The 21,287-nt window shown below is 38.3% G+C and overlaps 1 protein-coding gene across 1 annotated transcript in view; it reads left to right on the top strand.

Annotated features, from left to right (window-relative positions):
* Positions 1-21,287, top strand: part of DLG2 (discs large MAGUK scaffold protein 2) — a 2,182,864-nt gene that overhangs the window by 472,256 nt on the left and 1,689,321 nt on the right. The window contains exon 4 of the mRNA XM_063671283.1: positions 4,934-5,029. Coding sequence (XP_063527353.1) covers positions 4,934-5,029 — 96 coding nt within the window. The remainder of the gene's footprint in view (positions 1-4,933; positions 5,030-21,287) is intronic.

The following is a 21,287-nucleotide window of genomic DNA, read 5'->3' as shown; positions in this document are numbered from 1 at the left end:
GCAATGTAACCATATCTGGTACAGCAGCTGCAATTGGAGTCACCAGTTGGTTCAGCTTATGATAATCCACTATCATTCTCCAAGATCCATCTGTCTTCTGCACAGGCCAAATAGGAGAGTCGAATGGGGATGTAGTGGGAATTGCCACCCCTGCATCTTTCAAGTCCTTGGTGTTGGCACTAATCTCCACAATCCCTCCAGGGATGCAATATTGTTTTTGATTTACTGTTTTTCTAGGTAGAGGGAACTCTAATGGTTTGCATTTGGCATTCCCACCATAATAGCCCTCACCCTACCAGTCAGGGAGCCAATGTGGAGGTTCTGCCAGCTTGCAAGTATGTCTATGCCAATTATGCATTCTGACACTGCAGAAATGACCACAGGATGAGTCCAGATCACCTGTAAGTCAGACCCAAGCTAAAACTCCATTAATTACCTGACCTCTATAAGCCCCTACTTTAACTGGAGGACCACAATGACCTTTTGGGTCCCCTGAAATCAATGTCAGTTCAGAGCCAGTGTCCAGTAATCCCTGAAATGTCTGAACATTTTCCTTTCCCCAATGCACAGATACCCTGGTAAAAGTCCAGAGGTCTCCTTGGGGAAGGAGAGAGAAAAATTAATAGTATAAATTGTTGGTAATGTAGTAGGGTCCTTCCTCAAGGGGACCCGGCCTCCCCTTCATTCAAGGGGTTCTAGGTCTGTAAACTGACTCAAGTCTGGAAATTGATTGAGGGGCCATGATTCTGTTTTTATAATTCAAATTAGTCTTTTGTCCATTTGACCTAGAAGTTTTCTGCTTGTATACATAAGTAGGAATGCAGTAGGCTTCCTATCAATTTCACATCTAGAAACAGTATGATTAATTAGCCAGTGCCAGAGCTCTACACGAGTCAGACTATTCTGATTGTCATTTTGCCTCTGTTGTCCATTATGATAGCTATGCCTACCTTGCCTTTGAAGGTTGAGTGCTACCGCTTGGCCCCTGCCCCCTCAGGATCCCATTATTCCCACTGTATTTAAATTTTGTAGTGGAGTGACTGCAGTTCCCACTGTTAGATCTGACATACAGAGAAGAGCAATTACAGGGCCCTTCAAAGATGCAGGTGCTGCCATCACAAATGTATTTTGCAAGGCATTGGTCAAGAATGTATCATCTGGACCCTCCCAGCTGGGATGAGTAGATCTAAAGTGACTAATCCACTCCACCATCCCAATCTCCCTAAGCCTTTGGATCCCTTCCTCTACATTAAACCAAAGGAGATCAGGCATTTCCAGCTCACTCACAGTGGGTTATCTTTTAATCCATATTCCAGCTAACCGAACAAATAAATTATTACAGCCTTTTTTTTCACTCCAGTTGCAACATTAAATGCAGAATCCCTACTTAGTGGGGCTGGATCAATAAATTCAGCCTGATCCAATTCTGCGTTCCTTCCACCGTTATCCCACACCCTTAATATCCATTCCCATGCCTGTTCTTCAGATTTCTGTTTATATAAATTAGAAAATTCAAGTAGTTCTTTTTGAGTATAGTGTACCTCCTCATAGGTCACACTCTGAACTTCACCTCTAGGGCCCACTGAGGGGTCAGCCTAGTTATAAGTCTAGAAGGAAACAGGGCTGTTGGGGGTGGCTCCTGAGGAGAATCAACATTGTCTTGCCTGGCAACTGTCTCAGGGGAGGCCATCACTGTTTTCTCAGGTAGGGTGGGGTTTATCTCCTCAGACAAAGGTGGAAAGGCTGATGGGTCGGGGAGGGGATGTTGCCACTACTGTGAATAGGGAAGCTGTTTCTTCTGGCAAAAAAAGGTTCATCAGAGTTTACAAACTCAGTGTCCCCAGCTTCATGAGAGACCTCCCAAACATTGCCATTCCAAATTGCAGGGTCGCATTCTTTTCCAATCAGTGCCCTCACTTTAAGGGCTTGTGTCTATTTTCCCACAATTTCATATCTTTCTCTACAGGAGATAAGACTTTCACTCAGGGTAATCTTAGCAGATTTGAGGCTCAGCATCTGCTTCTGAAGCTGGTAGTTAGAATCCCTGATTTCATCACTTTGTCCCCTGAACTCAGGAGCAACTAACCAGCTTCATTATATTCCTTGATTCTCCACATATAGTCAAAGATATTATGTATAGAGTCACTAAACTCCTTGCCTCTCACGAATGGTGAATCAGGAATGTCAAATGCATTCATCTTGCATAACTCTCTAAACAGTTCATGCCAAGGACTATCAGTGTTCTCCATACTACTAGAAGTAGAGTCCTTAGCATTTTTGGCTCTAATCATGTTAAGCAGCCAACTCCAGAAACCCCCAAACCAATGAAAGGACTTCATCCTTAATATTCTGTCCCTCTAGAACCACATATATATATGTGTTTATTAAGTATTAACTGATATGATCACAAGGTCCCACAATAGGCCATCTGCAAGCTGAGGAGCAAGGCAAGCCAGTCCGAGTCCCAAAACTGAAGAACTTGGAGTCGAATGTTCAAGGGCAGGAAGCATCCAGCATGGGAGAAGGATGTAGGCTGGGAGGCTAGGCCAGTCTAATCTTTTCACATTTTTCTGCCTGCTTTATATTCTAGCTGTCCTGGCAGCTGATTAGATGGTGCCCACCCAGATTAAGGATAAGTCTGCCTTTCCCAGCTCACTCACTCAAATGTTAATCTTTTTGGCAACAACTTCAGAGACACATTCAGGATCAATACTTTACATCCTTCAATCCAATCAAGTTGACACTCAGTATTAACCATCACAAAGAGATGCATAGATAGATGAACAAATGTACAAACAATGAATAAGGGCTCTGATCTGGCTAAGAGAAATGCCGAGCTCAACCACCTTAGGACAATCAGGTAGCCTTTGTCTGGGAAGCAGTCTTTTACTTTGTGCTTAGTCTATGATGGTGGATGTGCCGCCATGTTCAGTATGATGATGGATCCAATTAGCAATGGTGGCAGTGCAGGCTCAATCAGCATCTTGATTCCAGTGGTTCTCATCAGAGGACAGGTCCTTACTATGTACATCTATGTGAGAGATACAGTCAGATTGACGGCCCTGATTTATTTGGATAGTTCATGGGACCAAAGAGGAGTGGCCCAAAGAGGGGAGCACAAAATAAAGAGCTCTATGTTTCTGATACAGAGGCTACCTGGGTATCCCAAGGTGGTTGAGCCTGACACTGCTCTTCATGAGATGACATATCTTCTCAGTTTGTTCATCTACCTGTGTATCAATTTTTCATCTAATTTAATCTTTATTTTTCATTCATTAAACAAATATGTATTTATTCTAGAGACTGAAAAACCATAAGATATCCTGCTTGTCTTACAAGATACTCTAATGGGACAGATAAACACACATAGACACATACATGTAGAGACACACACACACATACATATACATATACATTTATGTAATTTATAATACAATATGCTAATTACAATGATAGATGTAAACTACGGGAGCAGAGAAGAGGAGCATCTACAATAGACTAGAATCAGAGAAATCTTTCTGCCCACAGTGGTTGCAAATTTCTCTCCTGTCACAATCAGTGCAGGTACATGTCTCTATAGCTATTGCCTGAAAAGGAGTGGAAATTTCTGCTCACCCACTCCTTTTAGAGTGAATCTTAGAAACTGAAGCTGACCGCTAGGTTGGTGAGGAAGTTCTCCCAGCCAGAGGAGAGCTGGCAAAAACCCACTGGGAGCTGTCCTAGCCTGCAACCAGTTCAGAAATTTCTCCTCATTAACGTGCATTAAAGTGAGGGATTTTATTTTATTTTTTTTTGAGACAGAGTCTTGCTCAGTCACCCAGGCTGGAGTGCAGTGGCTTACTGCACCCTCCACCTCCCTGGTTCAAGTGACTCTCCTGCCTTAGCCTCTTGAGTAGCTGGGATTACAGGCGCATGCCACCACACTTGGCTAATTTTTATATTTTTAGTAGAGATAGGATTTTGCCACATTGGCCAGGCTGGTCTCAAACTCCTGACCTCAGGTGATCGATCCATCCTCCTTGGCCTTCTAAAGTGCTGAGATTACAGGTGTGAGACATTGTGCCTGGCCTAAAGTGAGGAATTCTTATTATGCAGTTGAACATTCAGCGTGGTCAGCATGTTTACTACCCAGTTCTGAAAGATGTTCCACAAATCCCTTTCATCAGCCTAAAGGTCTCGATCCTTCCTCTTCCAGAACACTATGAATCTGTCAGTGTTCTGCCACAATCTCATCGATGCTGCCAAAAGAATCATAGGGCAGAGACTAATTACTTGCAACAACAGCAGTAAAGTATCAACATCTTCTTGTACCAATTTCTCAAGCCCCAATTTTTACAGTGCAAGGCAAAGATGGTCACATGATACAGTCATATTCAATGGGTCATATTGTAGGTTGTGTTCCCTCAGTTTAGGTAACATCTATTTTATAATGGTCAGTAAGCAAATCTACCCTTTGCTTTGAAAGTAGACATTATTTTTATCATCTAAGGCTGTAGTTATAAAAAGATAGCCCAAAGCAAAGGCAGTCAGTGCCACTGCTAGTTCTGAGAGCTCCAATAGCTTCCATAGAGATTTCTCCAAGTATGAGAACTTACATAAAGTGAAATCAGCCCTGTATCTTCATCTTCCCATTAACCATGCTCAGCTTTAACCAGATCATCAATTTACTTTTGAATATCCCATGCTCAACACTCCCTGCTGGAAACCTTTGAAATTTAAAATTGGCCTTTGAATAACTGTCCCATTTTATGTTTTCTCTTTGGGAGCAATATAAAATGGGTTAGATAGTACATTCATATGCTAAAATTGAAATAAGCAACATCTAATATTTATTCAGGCCTTAGGTATTTTAATGTGTATATTCAAAGTTTGAAAAGAATATACATTGCAGAAAATAAAAAAGGAGTATTGATTTTTTAAACTTTTATTTTAGCTTACAGATTGCAGTGGATCAAAGGAAAATGCTTCATGTATTGAGCAAAATAAAGAAAATCAGTGTTTTGAAAATGAAACTGATGAGATGACAACTGTAAGTGTTATACTGTTTTCTTTCTTACTAGGCTTCATGGGTAAGATTTTTCTTGTTCTCTGTGTATAGTGCTAGTAGTGTTAAAGAAGGAAAAGAAAATGTGTAACCTAATTTCTAGCTTTGGCCTGGTCAGCATATTGGGTTCTCAGGCTTCTGAGCTGACACTGAATGTGTATCATTTTGAGTAGTTGTGTGTTTCATTTTCAGTTCTGTGTTTTAGTATGTAGTCTTTAAGTGCTGGTTATCACACAATCATTTTGTAAGCTATTTCACTTTTCTTCTCTTGAAAAATACTTTCATTTAACCTAGAAGATGTTAACTATTTGAGACAGTAATAAAATACTAAATGTGCTTCCAGGAAAGGAAGTTATCTAATTTGGCAATGAGACTTTTTTTTGTTTTGTTTTTTGTTTTCCAAAAGAAGAGAGGGAGGGTGGACATCCATGCTGGACTCATGAATACTTAGAAAACACATTTTTGTACTTCCTGGCTGTTCGCAAGGATATTTGTATTTTTGCTTCCTGAAAATGAAGTCATTATTCCTAAGTGGGATGCAAATGTGCCAACCTTCCAGGCAGCTAAATTAAATAAATGCTGAAAAATATATTAGAGAAACTTTTGTTTTCATAATTGGAGAGCATGTTGCTAGCTTATGCTGCTTAAATGCTAAAAGCTTCCATGTCCTCATCTTATAGGGTACTTTTGAAATTTTAATGAGATCCTGAATATGAACATGTTTAGTACTGCTTGGCAAATAGTAGATATTCATGCTATTGAAATTAATTGCAAGTTTTGCATTTATTTTATTGAGTTGTTATTTTTATTAACATTTGGAAAATAAAAAAGATATTAATGAAAACTTTAGACCTTTAATGAGGAATAAATATTTCATATTTAATATGGTTTCTTTCTTTGTTTTATTCCTATTATTTCCTTTGAACAATTTAAAATAATTGGGAGTAATTTTTAGGGATATCTTCTGTGTTTAAATAAACCTAATATGCAAAACGTAAAGCTTGGAGATTTGATATTCCAGAGTCCTAGTGAGAAACAATGAAAATTTTTAATCAGCTTATAGAGAAATGAGGAATCTTAAAGAAATAATTGACAGGACTTGGTGACTAAGTAAATTGAGAGTTAGGTGGTATCAGCACAAAAATCGGGTTATTTGGAGGAAAGCTGACTAATGGATAGATAGAGTTAACTAATTCAATTATGACATCTTAAATTTGAAATAACATGGGAACAACTAAGAAAATACTTTTAGAGGAGATGGGGCATATTTGTTGAGAACTAAGTGTAATATCAAAAGTAGGACAGTGTGATAGAATGGAATGAACAAAAGATCCAAAGTCAGAGACCAGGATTTGTATCTTGGCTCTATCACAAATTATTCATGTGACCTCAGGCACATTAAATGACTTTTTATTGTGCCTGAAATGAGATAAAATGAGATTATACCTATTGTTACTATACTATAGTAACATAAAGAGGATGAAATGGGATAGTTATATATGAAAGGATTGATAGGTAAATGCTCTAGATATTGCATGCAATTGGAGAAATGAGTAGAGCACTAAATGCCTTCAGGAATATTTTGTGTTAGATACTGTTTTAGTTGTTTGATACTTTGTCTTTTTCAGCAGAAAACAAACTCTAGCCAATCTTATGAATTAGAACCGGTTGATTAAGAGACTAAGTAAATACCATGCAAGTACCACAATGGGTGGGGCAGAAAGTTAGGTTTCTTTCAGTAAGAACAGAGAGGTAACAAGGTAGAAACACATTTGACTGTAGGACACATATCAGACTGAGAAGGAAGAATTGTGTAAGAGTAAGTCATAACTGGAAACAGATATGTTAGATTATTGTCTTTGTACACTTACTATTTGAGTGTTCTTGGGCAAGTCACTTAGACTATCTGTGTGCCTCAGTTTCCTAATCTAAACCCTAATCTAAAGTGAGAGACTGATTACATATTAATAATTTGTGGGGCCGGGTGCAGTAGCCCATGCCTGTAATCCCAGCACTTTGGGAGGCCAAGGTGGGTGGTTCACCTGAGGCCAGGAGTTTGAGACCAGCCTGGCCAACATGGTGAAACCCCATCTCTACTAAATACAAAGATTAGCCAAGTATGGTGGTGTGTGCCTGTAATCCCAGCTACTTGGGAGGCTGAGGCAGGAGAATCACTTGAACTCCTTGGGAGGCAGAGGTTGTAATGAGCTGAGATAGCGCCACTGCACTCCAGCATGGGTGACAGGGAAAGACTCCATCTCAAAAAAATAAATAAATAACTTATGAGTTCTTTCTATTATAATACATTTAGTATACTTTGATAGAATGATCATGTACTTTAGAGAATTTCAGCATTACTCTTAATTATTTTTAGGCTATAGTGTATATTTATACTCTGTTAAATAGCTGCACCTTCTAATTAACAATAATTTTGTAGCTCAGCTCTATTTTTCTGATAACTGTTCTTTCTGATATTTAGAAGGGAACTTCTTTTTCTGAATGTCACTCAGCTGTGGGAAAGAAGGTTTTTATGTTTGTTTGTTTTATGGATTGAGAGCAGAATTAGAATCCCTTTGTCTCTGTATGTTTACATTAAATGCTTCCCATCATCCTTATTTTAAAAGTGATAGTTCCGAGACACTAAATAGCCTAATCAATTTTGGAGAATAAGAATAAACTTAGTAGCCTCAGACATCCTGATTTCAAAGCTTACTACAAAGCAACAGTAATCAAGATGGTGTGGTACTGGCATAAAGACAGATAGATATATTCATCAGTGAAACAGAATGTAGATCCCAGAAATAGACCCTTGCATATACGGCAAATTATTTTAAATAAGGGAGCTAGGACTACCACTGGGGAAAGGATAGTTTATTTAACAAATGGTGGTGGGAAAACTGGATATCTACATGCAAAAGATAAAGTTGGGCCCTTACTTTATACCATATACAAAAATTAACTCAAAATGGATTAAAGATAAAGTAAGACTTTAAACTCTATAACGCCTACAGAAAATGTAAGATTTAAACTATAAAACTAATAGAAAAATGTCAGGACACATTGGATTTGGCAACAATTTCTTGAATATGACACCAGAAGCACAGGAAACTGAAAGCAAAAATAAACAAATTGTACTGCATCAAACTTAAAGACTTCTGTACATCAAAGAAAACAATTACCAGAGTGAAAAGACAACCAATAGAACTGGAGAAAGTATTTGCAAATCATATATATGTGAAGGCTTTATATCCAGAATATATAAAGAACTTCTACAACTCAACAACAAATAACAAGTAACATGCTCTCCCTCTCCCTCTCCCTCTCCCCCCTTCTTTCTTTGGTCTCCCTCTACTTCTTTCTTCAGTCTCCCTCTGCTGCCGAGGCTGGACTGTATTGCTGTGATCTCAGCTGGCTGCAACCTCCCTGCCTCCAACTCCTGTGATTCTCCTGCCTCGGCCTGCGGAGTGCCTGGGATTGCAGGCACGCGCCGCCACGCCTGACTGGTTTTTGTGTTTTTGGTGGAGACGGGGTTTCGCTGTGTTGACCGGGCTGGTCTCCAGCTCCTGGCCTCGAGTGATCTGCCCACCTAGGCCTCCAGAGGTGCTGAGATTGCAGACGGAGTCTCGCTCACTCAATGCTCAATGTTGCCCAGGCTGGAGTGCAGTGGCATGATCTTGGCTCACTACAACCTCTACCTCCCAGCCCCCTGCCTTGGCCTCCCAAAGTGCTAAGATTACAGCCTCTGCCCAGCCGCCACCCTGTCTAGGAAGTGAGGAACCTCTCTGCCTGGCTGCCCGTCATCTGGGATGTGAGGAGCCCCTCTGCCCGGTCACCCCGTCTGGGAAGTGAGGAGTGCTTCTGCCCGGCTGCCCCGTCTGGGAAGTGAGGAGTGCCTCTGCCTGGCCGCCATCCCATATAGGAAGTGAGGAGCATCTCTGCCTGGCCGCCCATGGTCTGGGATGTGAGAAGCGCCTCTGCCCGGCTGCCCATCTGGGATGTGAGGAGCGCCTAGGCCCAGTCACCCAGTCTGGGAAGTGAGGAGCGCCTCTGCCCAGCCTCTCCATCTGGGAGGTGAGGAACGCCTCTGACTGGCCGCCACCCCGTCTGGGAGGAAGTGAGGAGCGCCTCTGCCCAGCCACCCCATCTGGGAAGTGAGGAGCGCCTCTGCCTGGCCACCCAGTCTGGGAGGTGAGGAGCACCTCTGCCCGGCCGCCCTGTCTGGGAAGTGAGGAGCGCCTCTGCCCAGCTGCCTCATCTGGGAAGTGAGGAGCACCTCTGCCCAGCCGCCCATCATCTGGGATGTGAGGAGCGCCTCTGCCCAGCCGCCCATCATCTGGGATGTGAGGAGCGCCTCTGCCCGGCCGCCTCATCTGGGAGGTGTACCCAACAGCTCCAAAGAGACAGCGACCATCGAGAATGGGCCATCGATGGCAGTTTTGTTGAAAAGAAAAGGGGGAAATTTGGGGAAAAGAAAGAGAGATCAGATTGTTACTGTGTCTGTGTAGAAAGAAGTAGGCATAGGAGACTCCATTTTGTTCTGTACTAGGAGAAATTCTTCTGCCTTGGGATACTGTTGATCTATGGCCTTGCCCCCAGTCCCGTGCTCTCTGAAACATGTGCTGTGTCAACTCAGGGTTAAATGGATTAAGGGCAGTGCAAGATGTGCTTTGTTAAACAGATGCTTGAAGGCAGCATGCTCATTAAGAGTCATCACCACTCCCTAATCTCAAGTACGCAGGGACACAAACACTGCCTAGGAAAACCAGAGACCTTTGTTCATGTGTTAATCTGCTGACCTTCTCTCCACTATTATCCTATGACCCTGCCACATCCCCCTCTCCGAGAAACACCAAAGAATGATCAATACTTAAAAAAAAAACAAAACAAAAACAAGTAACACAACTAAAAATGGACAAAAGACTTGAATAGAAAATTCTCCAAAGAAAATACACAAATGGCCAACACATCTATGAAAAATGCTCAACCCACTAATCATGAGGGAAATGCCAATCAAAACCACAATTAAAAATCATCTCACACCCATTAGGATGCCTGCTGTCAAAATAACAGAAAATAATGAGCTGATAAAGATGTGGTGAAATTGAAATGCTTGTACGCTGTTGGTGGGAATGGTGCCACCATTATGGAAAACAGTATAAAGATTCTTGAGAATTTTAAAAATAGAAATACCGTATGATCCAGCAATTCCACCTCTGGGTAAATATCCAAAAGAATTCAAAGCAGGATCTTGAAGAAATATTTACACAGCCATGATCATCACAGCGTTATTTGCAATAGTCAAGTGGTGGAAGCAACCCAAATGTCCGTTAACAGACGAATGGATAAAGAAAATGTTATACACACATGCACACACACACACACTATGTAGCCTTAGGAACAAAAGGAAATCCTATCATATGCTAACATGAATGGACCTTGAGGGAATTATGCTAAGCAAAATAAGCCAGTCACAAAAGGACAAACACTGTATGATTCCACTCCTATGAAGTATCTAAAGTAGGCAGACTCATAGCAACAGAAAGTAGAGAGGTAGTTGCCTAGGGCTGGAGAGATGAGGGAGGGGGAATTAATGTTTATTGGGTATATAGTTTCAGTTTTTCAAGATGAAAAACTCATCTAGGTATGTGTTTCACAACAATGTAATACACTTAACACTATTGAACTCTACACTTAAGACGGGTCAATATTATAAATTTAAGGCTATGTGGTTCTTCTTATGATACAATAATAATTTAAAAACTGAGGCCGGGCACAGTGGCTCACGCCTGTAATCCCAGCACTTTGGGAGGCCGAGGTGGGTGGATCACGAGGTCAGGAGATCGAGACTATCCTGGCTAACACGGTGAAACCCTGTCTCTACTAAAAATACAAAAAAATTAGCCGAGCATAGTGGCAGGTGCCTGTAGTCCCAGCTACTCAGGAGGCCGAGGTAGGAGAATGGTGTGAACTCGGGAGGCGGAGCTTGCAGTGAGCCCAGATTAAGCCACTGCACTCCAGCCTGGGCGACTGAGCGAGACTCTGTCTCAAAAAAAAAAAAAAAAAAGAAAAATTTAAAAACTCATGTTTTTGAGTTAATCTTCCCAGAGGGCCAAGTTTGAAAATATTACAGAATCAGGATTAAAGGTAATTTTAATGGCAATACAGAGTAGTGACTCTCCTTAGTTTTTAATTGTTTATTGTCACTCTGCTAAAAGGGATTCTATCATCTGCTGGAAAGTCTCAAGTTATAGGATATATACCACCTCCCAAGGTAGCTCATTCCATCTGGTCAAGTTTGAATTTTGTTAAGTCTCATATTTTTGTAAAGTTTTATTTAACTAATCAGTCCAATATTAATGTATTTGTTTACTGTCTCTAAAGCAACACAAACACTACAGAAATGATATTATATTAATTGAATACATCTGTATTTAGGATTCTGTTTTTTAATACTTGCTTGAAAACAATGAAGTATATTCTGTTCAGATATAGAGCACTTAGGACCAAACATTGAAGTTTATGGTATTTACTACCTGGATCAATGAGTTCAGTGATTTTCAAAGTGCAGAAGATTATTAGAACAAAGATGGGATGGGAAGTGGCATCAGATAATCAAGATTTATCCTGTTTCATCCACTTGGTCAATAGACTATTCACCATACTGAAATAAGAGATGATGCAAACAAGTATACATTCCATCCTCATGGATAAGAAGAATCAATATCATGAAAATGGCCATACTGCTCAAAGTACTTTATAGATTCAATGCTATTCCCATCAAAATACTATTGACATTCTTCACAGAATTAGAAAAAACTACTTAAAATTTCATATGGAACCAAAAAAAAGCCCATATAGCCAAGACAATCCTGAGCAAAAAGAACAAAGCTGGAGGCATCATGCTACCTGACTTCAAACTATACTACAAGCCTACACTAGCCAAAACAGCATGGTACTGTTACCAAAACAAACATATAGACCAAGGGAACAGGACAGAGACCTCAGAAACAACACCACACATCTACAACCATCTGATCTTTAACAAACCAGACAAAAGCAAGCAATGGGGAAACGATTCCATATTTAATAAATGATGCTGGGAAAACTGGCTAGCCATAGGCAGAAAACTGAAACTTGACCCCTTCCTTACACTTTATACAAAAATGAACTCAAGATGGGTTAAATACTTAAATGTAAACCCAAAACCATAAAAACCTTGGATAAAAACCTAGGCAATACCATTCAAGACAGAGGCATGGGCAAAGACTTCATGCTGAACATGCCAAAAGCAATAGCAACAAAAGCCAAAATTGACAAATGGAATCTAATTAAACTACAGAGCTTCTACACAGCAAAGGAAACTATCATCAGAGCAAATGGGCAACCTACAGAATGGGGGCAAATTTTTGCAATCTACCCATCTGACAAAGGTCTAATATCCAGAATCTACAAGGAACTTAAAGAAATTTACAAGAAAAAAGTAACCCCATTAAAAAGTGGGCAAAGGACATGAGCAGACACTTCTCAAAATACGACATTTATGCAGCCAACAAACATATGAATTAAAGCTCAACATCACTGATCATTAGAGAAATGAAAATCAAAACCACAATGAGGTACCATCTCATGCCAGTCAGAATGGCGATTATTAAAAAGCAATAAACAGTAGATACTGGTGAGGGTGTGGAGAAGCAGGAATGCTTTCATACTCTTGGTGGGAATGTAAATTAGTTCAACCATTGTGGAAGGCAGCGTGCCAATTCCTCAAAGATCTACAACCAGAAATATCATTTGACCCAGCAGTCCCATTACTAGGTATATACCCAAAGGAATATAAATCATTCCGTTATAAAGATACATGCACATGTATGTTTATTGCAGCACTGTTCACAATAGCAAAGACATAGAACCAACCCAAATGCCCGTTAATTACAGACTGGATAAAGAAAACGTGGTACATACACACCATGGAATACTATGCAGCCATAGAAAGGAATGCGATAATGTCTTTTGCAGGGACATGGATGAAGCTGGAAGCCATCATCCTCAGCAAACTAACGCAAGAACAGAAAACCAAATAACACAAGTTCTCACTCATCAGTGGGAGTTGAACAATGAGAACACATGGACACAGTGTGGGGAATAACACACACCAGGGCCAGTCAGGGGGTGGGGGGAAAGGGGAGGGAGAGCATTAGGACAAATAGCTAATGCATGTGGGATTTAAGACCTAGATGTTTGGTTGATAGGTGCAGCAACCCATGGCACACGTATACCTATGTAACAAATCTGCACATTCTGCATTTGTATCCTGGAACTTAAAGTAAAATAAAATAAAATAAAAGAATATTGACCATACTGGTTCATCAAGTCAGTAGCTAAATAACTTTGGGTAAGTCAATTTTTCTTAGTCTGAGTTTCTTTACCTCTAAAATTATACTTAATTCACTGGTTGTGAATACTTAATGATATTATGCACATGAAAATTCATACTTGGTAAATGAAAAGTTAATGGTTATTTACAAGTCATATATTAGATAACGGGTTAATATCCAAAATTTATAAAGAATTTATACAACTTAGTAGTGGAAAAACAAATAACTAATTAAAACTTGGGCAAAAGACTTGGGTGGATATTTCTTCAAAGAAGACAGAAATGTCCAACAGGTATATAAAAAAGGCTAAACATTATTAATCATCAGGGAAATGCAAATCAAAACTGCAATGAGAAACTGCTTCACGTTCATTAGGATGGCTTTATCAAAAAGTCAATAGATAGGAGGGAGGCAGAGCAAGATGGCTGAATAGAATGCTCCAGTGATTATCCCCCCTGCAGGAACACCAAATTGAATAACTATCTGTGCAAGAAAGCACCTTCATAAGAACCAAAGGTTAGGTGAGTGATCGCAGTAGCTGGCTTAAATACTATATCAAGGAAAGAGGCACTAAAGAAGGTAGGAAAGACAGTTTTGCATTGCCTATACCACCCTTCCCCAACCCATGGCATGTATGCAGAAAATCTGTGTGTTTGCAGGAGAGAGAGTGAAATGATTGTGAGACATTGCATTGGAACTCAATTCTGCCTTCTCACAGCAGAATACAACATACGGCAAAATTCCACCAGTGTCCACAGATGAAGCATTTAGACTAGCCCCATTCAAAGGGGAATTCTCCACCCCAGTGGTAGGAACCTGAGTTTGGGGTAGCTCCACCATTGGCTGACTAAAGTAGCCTAATGTCCTAGATAAATTTGAATGTCAGTCAGGTAACAAGGTCTGCAGTCCTTGGATAAGTCCTGGCACTGCTCTGGGCTTGGGGACAGTGGACTTGGGGTACATGAAACTCAGTGAGACATTAGTTATCACACCCAAGGGAGTGTTTGTGTTACCCCTCCCTAATTCCAGGCATTCAGCTTGGGAAAGACTCCTTATACTTTGGGAAAGCAGAAGAAAAAGTACAAAGGACTTGATCTTGCAACCTGGGTACCAGCTCAGCCACAGTAAAATAAAGCACCACGCTGATTCCTGAAAGCCTTAATTCCAGGTCCTAGCTCCTGGATGGCATCTCTAGACCTACCCTTGGCTAGAAGGGAACCTGCTCCTCTGACAGGAGGGACCCCTTCATGGCTAAATATGCCACCTGCTGACTAAAGAGCCCTTGGGCATTGAAGAAACATCAGCAGCAGCCAGGAAATAGTAGCCATGGACCTTGGATAAGCCCCAAATACTGTGATGCCTTCAGGTATTATCCTGCACAGTCCTGGCTGTGATAGCCATGGGAGTGCTTGTGCCACCCCTCCCCCAACTCCAGGAAGCTCAGGAGAGAGAGACAGACAGACAGACACACAGACAGACTTCTGTTTGGGGAAAGTGAGAAGTGAGGGAAGAGAATGAAAGACTGCTGCCCAGTAATCCAAGGAATTTCTCGGATGTTTCCCAAGCCTACCAAGCTGGTACCTCTAGGAGTCTGCAAGAATTACAGTGTTACTAGTTCTAGGGTATCTCCCAGTGTTGATATGGCTTTAGTGACCAGAGACTTAGATCACCACACCCAATTCCATTTGAATACCTGGAAACCCTTCTCAAGAAGGATAGGTACAAACAAGCGGAGACTGCAAGCTTAAAATAAATACCTAACTTCTAAATACCCAGATATTAACAAACATCCACAAGCATCAAGAACATCCAGGAAAACATGATCTACTAAACAAACTAAATAAGTCACCAGTGACCAATTCTAGAGTGGTGGAAATATATGAACTTTCAGAAAGAGAATTCAAAATAGTTGTTTGAGAAAGCTCAGTCAGCATCAAGATAACAAAGAGAAGGGATTCAAAATCTTATCACAGAAATTTAACAAACAGATTGAAATAATTTTTTAAATAATCAAGCAGAAGTTCTGCAGCTGAAAAATTTCTATTGTCAAAATGAAAAATGCTTTCGAATCTCTGAAGAGTAGAATTGATCAAGCAGAAGGAAAAGTTGGTGAGATTGAAGACAGGCTGTATAAAAAACAGCCATGGGGGAAAGAAGAAAAAAATAATAAAAACAATGAAGCAAACCTATGAGATCTAGAATACAGTCTCAAAAGGGAAAATGTAAAATTTATTGACCTTAAGGAGGAAGTAAAGAAAGAGATCAGGTAAGAAAGTTTATTTAAAGAAATAATAACAGAGAAATTTCCAAACCTAGAAAAAATATTATTAGGTAGAAGAAGGTCATAGAAAATTAAGCAGATTTAATCCACATAAGACTACTTCAACACATTTAATAATCAAATGCCCAAAGGCTAAGGATAAAGAAAGGATCCTAAATGAAGCAAGAGAAAAGAAACAAGCAACATGCAAGGGAGCATACATCTGGCAACAGACTTTTCAGTGGAAATCTGACAGTCCAAGATAGAGGGGCATGACACATTTAAAGTGCTGAAGGAAAAAAATAAATAAAACAACTTTTATCCAAGAATAGCATATCCAGGGAAAATAGCCTTCAAACATGAAGGAAAAATAAAACTTTACAAGTCAAATAAAAGCTGAGGGATTTCATCAACAGTGGACTTGTCCTAAGAGCAATGCTAAAGAGAGTTCTTTAATCTAAAAGAAAAGGCCATTAACAAACAATAAGAAATCTGAAGGTACAAAACTCACTGGTAACAGGAAATACACAGCCAAATACAGAATACTTCAACACTGTAATTGTGGTGTGTAAACCACTCATATCTTGAATAGGAATAGTAAAAGACAAACTAATCAAAAATAATAACTACAACGTATTTCTAAGAAATAGTATAAAAATATAAATAGAAACAACTGAAAGTCAAAGAACATGGAGGATAAATTGTAGAGGTTTTTTTTAAGTTTTCTCTTTGCTTGTGCATTGTTTTTGAAATCAGAGTTAAGTTGTCATTAGTTTAAAATTATTTTTTACAAGATATTATTTGCAAGCTTCATGGTAACCTCGGATCAAAAAACCCACAACAGATACACAGAAAAGTAAAAGCAAGAAATTAGAACATACTACCAGAGAAAATCACTTTTACACAAAGGAAGACAGGAAGGAAGGAGGGAAGAGAAGACCACAAAGTAACCAGAAAACAAATAACAAAATTCAAGGAGTAAGTTCTTACGTATCAATAATAACATTTACTATAAATGGACTAAACTTTCCAATGAAAAACATAAAGTGGCTAAACTGATTTAAAAAAGAAGACCCAATTATATGCTGCCTACAAAAGTCACTTTACCTATAGAGTGAAATTAAAGGGATGGAAAAAGATATTCTGTACAAATGTAAACTAAGAAAGAGCAGGAATAGCTATATCTATATCAGATAGAATAAATTCTAAGATAGGAACTAAAGCAAGAGACAAAGAAGGACATTATATAATGATAAAGGAGTCCATTTGGCAAGAGGAGATAACAATTATAAATGTATATGCACCCAATACTAGAGCACCCATATATATAAAACAAATATTATTAAGGCTAAAGAGAAAGAAAGACCACAATACAATACTAGCTGGAGAGCTCAACAACCAATTTTCAGCATTGAAGATCATCCAGACAGAAAATCAACAAAGAAACATCAGATTTAATCCACACTGTCAACCAAATGGGCCTAATAGATATTATAGAACATTTTATCCAAAAGTTGCAGAATGCACATTCTTTGTCAGCACATGGGTCATTCTCAATGATAGACCATATGTTAAAGCACAAAATGAGTCTTAAAACATTCAAAACATTGAAATTATATTAAATATCTTTTCTGACCACTATGGAATAAAACTAAAAATCAGTAAGAAGAGGAACTTTGGAAACTATACAAACACATAGAAATTAAACAATATGCTCCTGAGTGGAAAGCAGGTCAATGAAGAAATCAGGAAGGAAATTTTAAGATTTTATGAAACAAATGAAAATGGAAACAAAACATATATAAACTTATGGGATACAGCAAAAGCAATTCTAAGATGGAAGTGTATCAATAAGCACCTGCATTAAAAAGTGGAGAAATTTCAAGTAAATAACCTAATGATGCATTGTAAGGAACTAGAAAAGCAAAAGCAAAAGAAGCAAAAATTAGTAAATCAATGAACTTTTAGCCAGACTGAGAACAAAATAGAGAAGACACCCCAAAATAAAATCAGATGAAAAATGTGACATTACAACTGATATCACAGAAATTCAAAGGATCATTAGAGATACTATCAACAACTATATGCCAAAGAATTGGAAAACCTAGAATAAATAATTTCTAGACACATACAACCTACCAAGATTCAACCATGAAGAAATCTGAAACCAGAATTGACCAATAACAAGTAATGAGACAGAAGTCACAGTTAAATCTCCCATCACAGAAAAATTCAAGACCTAATGACTTCACTGATGAATTCTACCAAATATTTAAAGAACTAATACCAATCCTACTCAAACTATTTGAAAAAATCTAGGAGAAAGGAGCACTTCCAAACTCATTTCATGAGGCTAGTATTACCACGATGCCAAAACCGGAGAAAGACACATCAAAAAAGAAAACTATAGGCAAATATCTCTGATGAACATAGATGCAAAAATCCTCAACAAAATACTCACAAACCAAATTCAATAACAAATTAAAAAGATCATTCATCAAGACCAAGTGAGATTCGTCCAGGGATGCACAGACATCTCAACGTACAGAAATCAATCAGTGTAATATATCATATTGACAGAATGAAGGATAAAACCATATTTCATTTGATGCTGAAAAGCATTCAATAAAATTCAACATCTCTTCATGATAAAAATGCTAAAAAATGTGGCATAGAGGGAACATACCTCAACACAATAAAAGCTATGTTTGCTAGACTCCTACATAGTACCATACTGAAGGGGAAAAATTAAAAGCCTTTTCTCTAAGATATAACAAGACAATGATGTCATAGCTGATATGATCTTCTATTTAGAAAAACCTAAAAATTCCACCAAAAAACTATACTAATAGAACTGAAGAATAAATTCAATACAATTGCAGGGCACAAAATCAACATACAAAAAGCATTAGCATTTCTAAATGTCAACAATGAACAATCTGAAAAAGAAACCAAGAAAAAAACTCCCATTTACAATAACTACAAATAAAATAATATACCTAGGAATAAATTTTAATCACAGAAGTAAATGATCTCTTCAATGAAAATTATAAAACATTAGGAAAAGAAATTGAAGAGGGCACAAAAAATGGAAAGATATTCTATGTTAATGGATTGGAGAAATCAATATTGTTAAAGTGTTCATACCGCTCAAAGCAATCTACATGTTCAGTGAAATCCCTATCAAAATACCAATGACATTCTTCACAGAAATGACAAAGTAATCCTAAAATTTGTATGGAACCACTATAGACCCAGGATAGCCAAAGCCATCATGGGCAACAAAAAGAACAAAGCTGGAGGAATTACATTACCTGACTTTAAATTATACTACAGAGCTATAGTAATGAAACCAGTATGGTATTGGAATAAAAACAGACACATAGATCAATGGAACAGAATAGAGAATGCAGAAATAAATCCATACATCTACCATGAACTCAATTTTGACAAAGGTGTCAAGAACATATATTGGGAAAAGGACAGTCTCTTTAATAAATTGTGCCAGGAAAACTGGATATCCATGTGCAGAAAAATGAAACTACAACCTATATCTCACCATATATGAAAATAAAATAAAAATGGATTAAAGATTTAAATATAAGACCTGAAACTATGAAACTACTAAAAGAAAACACTGAAGAAACTCTCTGGGACATTGGTCTGGGCAAAAATTTCTTGAGTAATACCTCAAAAGTGCAGGCAACCAAAGCATAAATAGAAAAATGACATTACATGAAGCTAAAATGCTCTCCATAGCAAAGGAAATAATCAACAAATGAGACAAATTATACAATGGGAAGAAATATTTTCATGTGATAATAGATTAATAACCCTAATATATAGGGAGCTCAAACAACTCAATGGGAAAAAAAAAACAAAGAATCTGATTTTAAACTGGACAAAAGATCTGAACAGAGATTTATCAAAAGAAGATATGTAAATAGCCAATAGATATATGAAAAATACTCAACATTATTAATCATCAAGAAATGCAAATCAAAACAAGAGTGGGGTATCATCTCACCCCAGTTAAAATGGCTTTTATCCAAAAGGCAGGAAACAATGAGTTCTGGTGAGGATGTGGAGAAAGGGTAACCCTCAAACACTGTTTGTGGGAGTATAAATTAGTACATCCACTACAGAGAGGAGTATGGAGGTTCCTCAAAAATTAAAAATAGAAACTACCATATGATTGAGCAATCCCATTGCTAGGTATTTATCCAAAAGAAAAGAAATCAGCGTATTGAAGAGATATCTACGCTCCTGTATTTATTATTTATTCACTTAGCCAAGATTTGGAATCAAAGTGTCCATCAACTGATGAATGGGTAAGAAAAATGTGTTACACATTGGAATATTATTTAGCCACAAAAAAGAATGAAATCCTATCATTTGCAACAACATGGATGGAACTTGAGGTCATTATGTTAAGTGAAAGAAACCTGGCACAGAAAGACAAATTTCACATGTTCTGTGTCATATGTGGCTAAACATTAAAACAGTCGAACTCATGGAAAGAAAAAGTATAATGATGGCTACCTAAGGCTGGGAAGAGTAGCGGTGATGGAGGGAAAAGTGGGGATGGTTAATTTGTATAAAAGTATAGTTAGATGGAATGAATAAGATCTAGTATTTGATAACACAACAGGGTGACTACAGTCAACAATAATTATTGTATATATCAAAAAACTAAGAATGGAATTGGAATGTGTCTAATAAAAAAAAAAATAAGTTCCTGAGGTGATGGATATCCCAGTTACCCTGATGTGATCATTAAACATTTTATGCTTGTACCAGAACATCACATGTACCCTATAAATATATATAATCATCATGTACTCATAATAATTTTTTAAAAAGATAGGTTACAAATGCATATTTTCTACAAAAATTATTCTGTGCATACCTTTCTTTGTTTTGGGAGTGTCATATAAATTGTTTTCTATTTCTAAATAAAAGTCAAAAGATGACAAATGTTGGTGATGATGTGGAGAAATGGGAACTCTGTACACTGTTGGTGGGAATGGAGATTGGTACAGCCATTGTGGAAAACAGTATGGAGGTCCCTAAAGAAACTGAAGATACAACACTGTATGACCCAGCAATTCGTCTTCTGGGCATATACACACAGGAAATGAAAGCACAATCTTGTAAAGATATTTGCACTCGTATGACCTTTGTGGTATTATTCACAATAGCCAAGATGGGGAAATAAGTGTTTGTCAGTGGGTGAATGGATAAACTGTGGTACACACATAATATCGAATAATATTCAGCTTTAAAAAAGAATGAGATCTTTCCACTTGCCATTACATGGAGGAGCCTGGGAGGACATTATGCTAAGTGAAGTAAGCCAGACACAGAAAGGAAAATATTACATAATCTCACATATATGTGGAATCTATCTATCTGTATGTGTATACATATACACACACTTACCATATACAAAATAAAATTTAAAAAATACACACACAGAATAAAACAGTGGTTACTGAGTTGGGAGGAATGAAGAGATGTAGGCTGGAGGATACAAACTAGCAGATATGTACTATGAAGAAGTCTAAAGAGCTAATGTACACCATGAGGACTGTAGGTAATAACATTG

The sequence above is a fragment of the Pongo pygmaeus genome, chromosome 9 (genome assembly GCF_028885625.2).
Source record: "Pongo pygmaeus isolate AG05252 chromosome 9, NHGRI_mPonPyg2-v2.0_pri, whole genome shotgun sequence".
NCBI classification, from domain to species: Eukaryota; Metazoa; Chordata; class Mammalia; order Primates; family Hominidae; genus Pongo; species Pongo pygmaeus.
The sequence above is the reverse complement of the archived record's forward strand: the minus strand, read 5'-3'. Positions and strand labels throughout refer to the sequence as shown.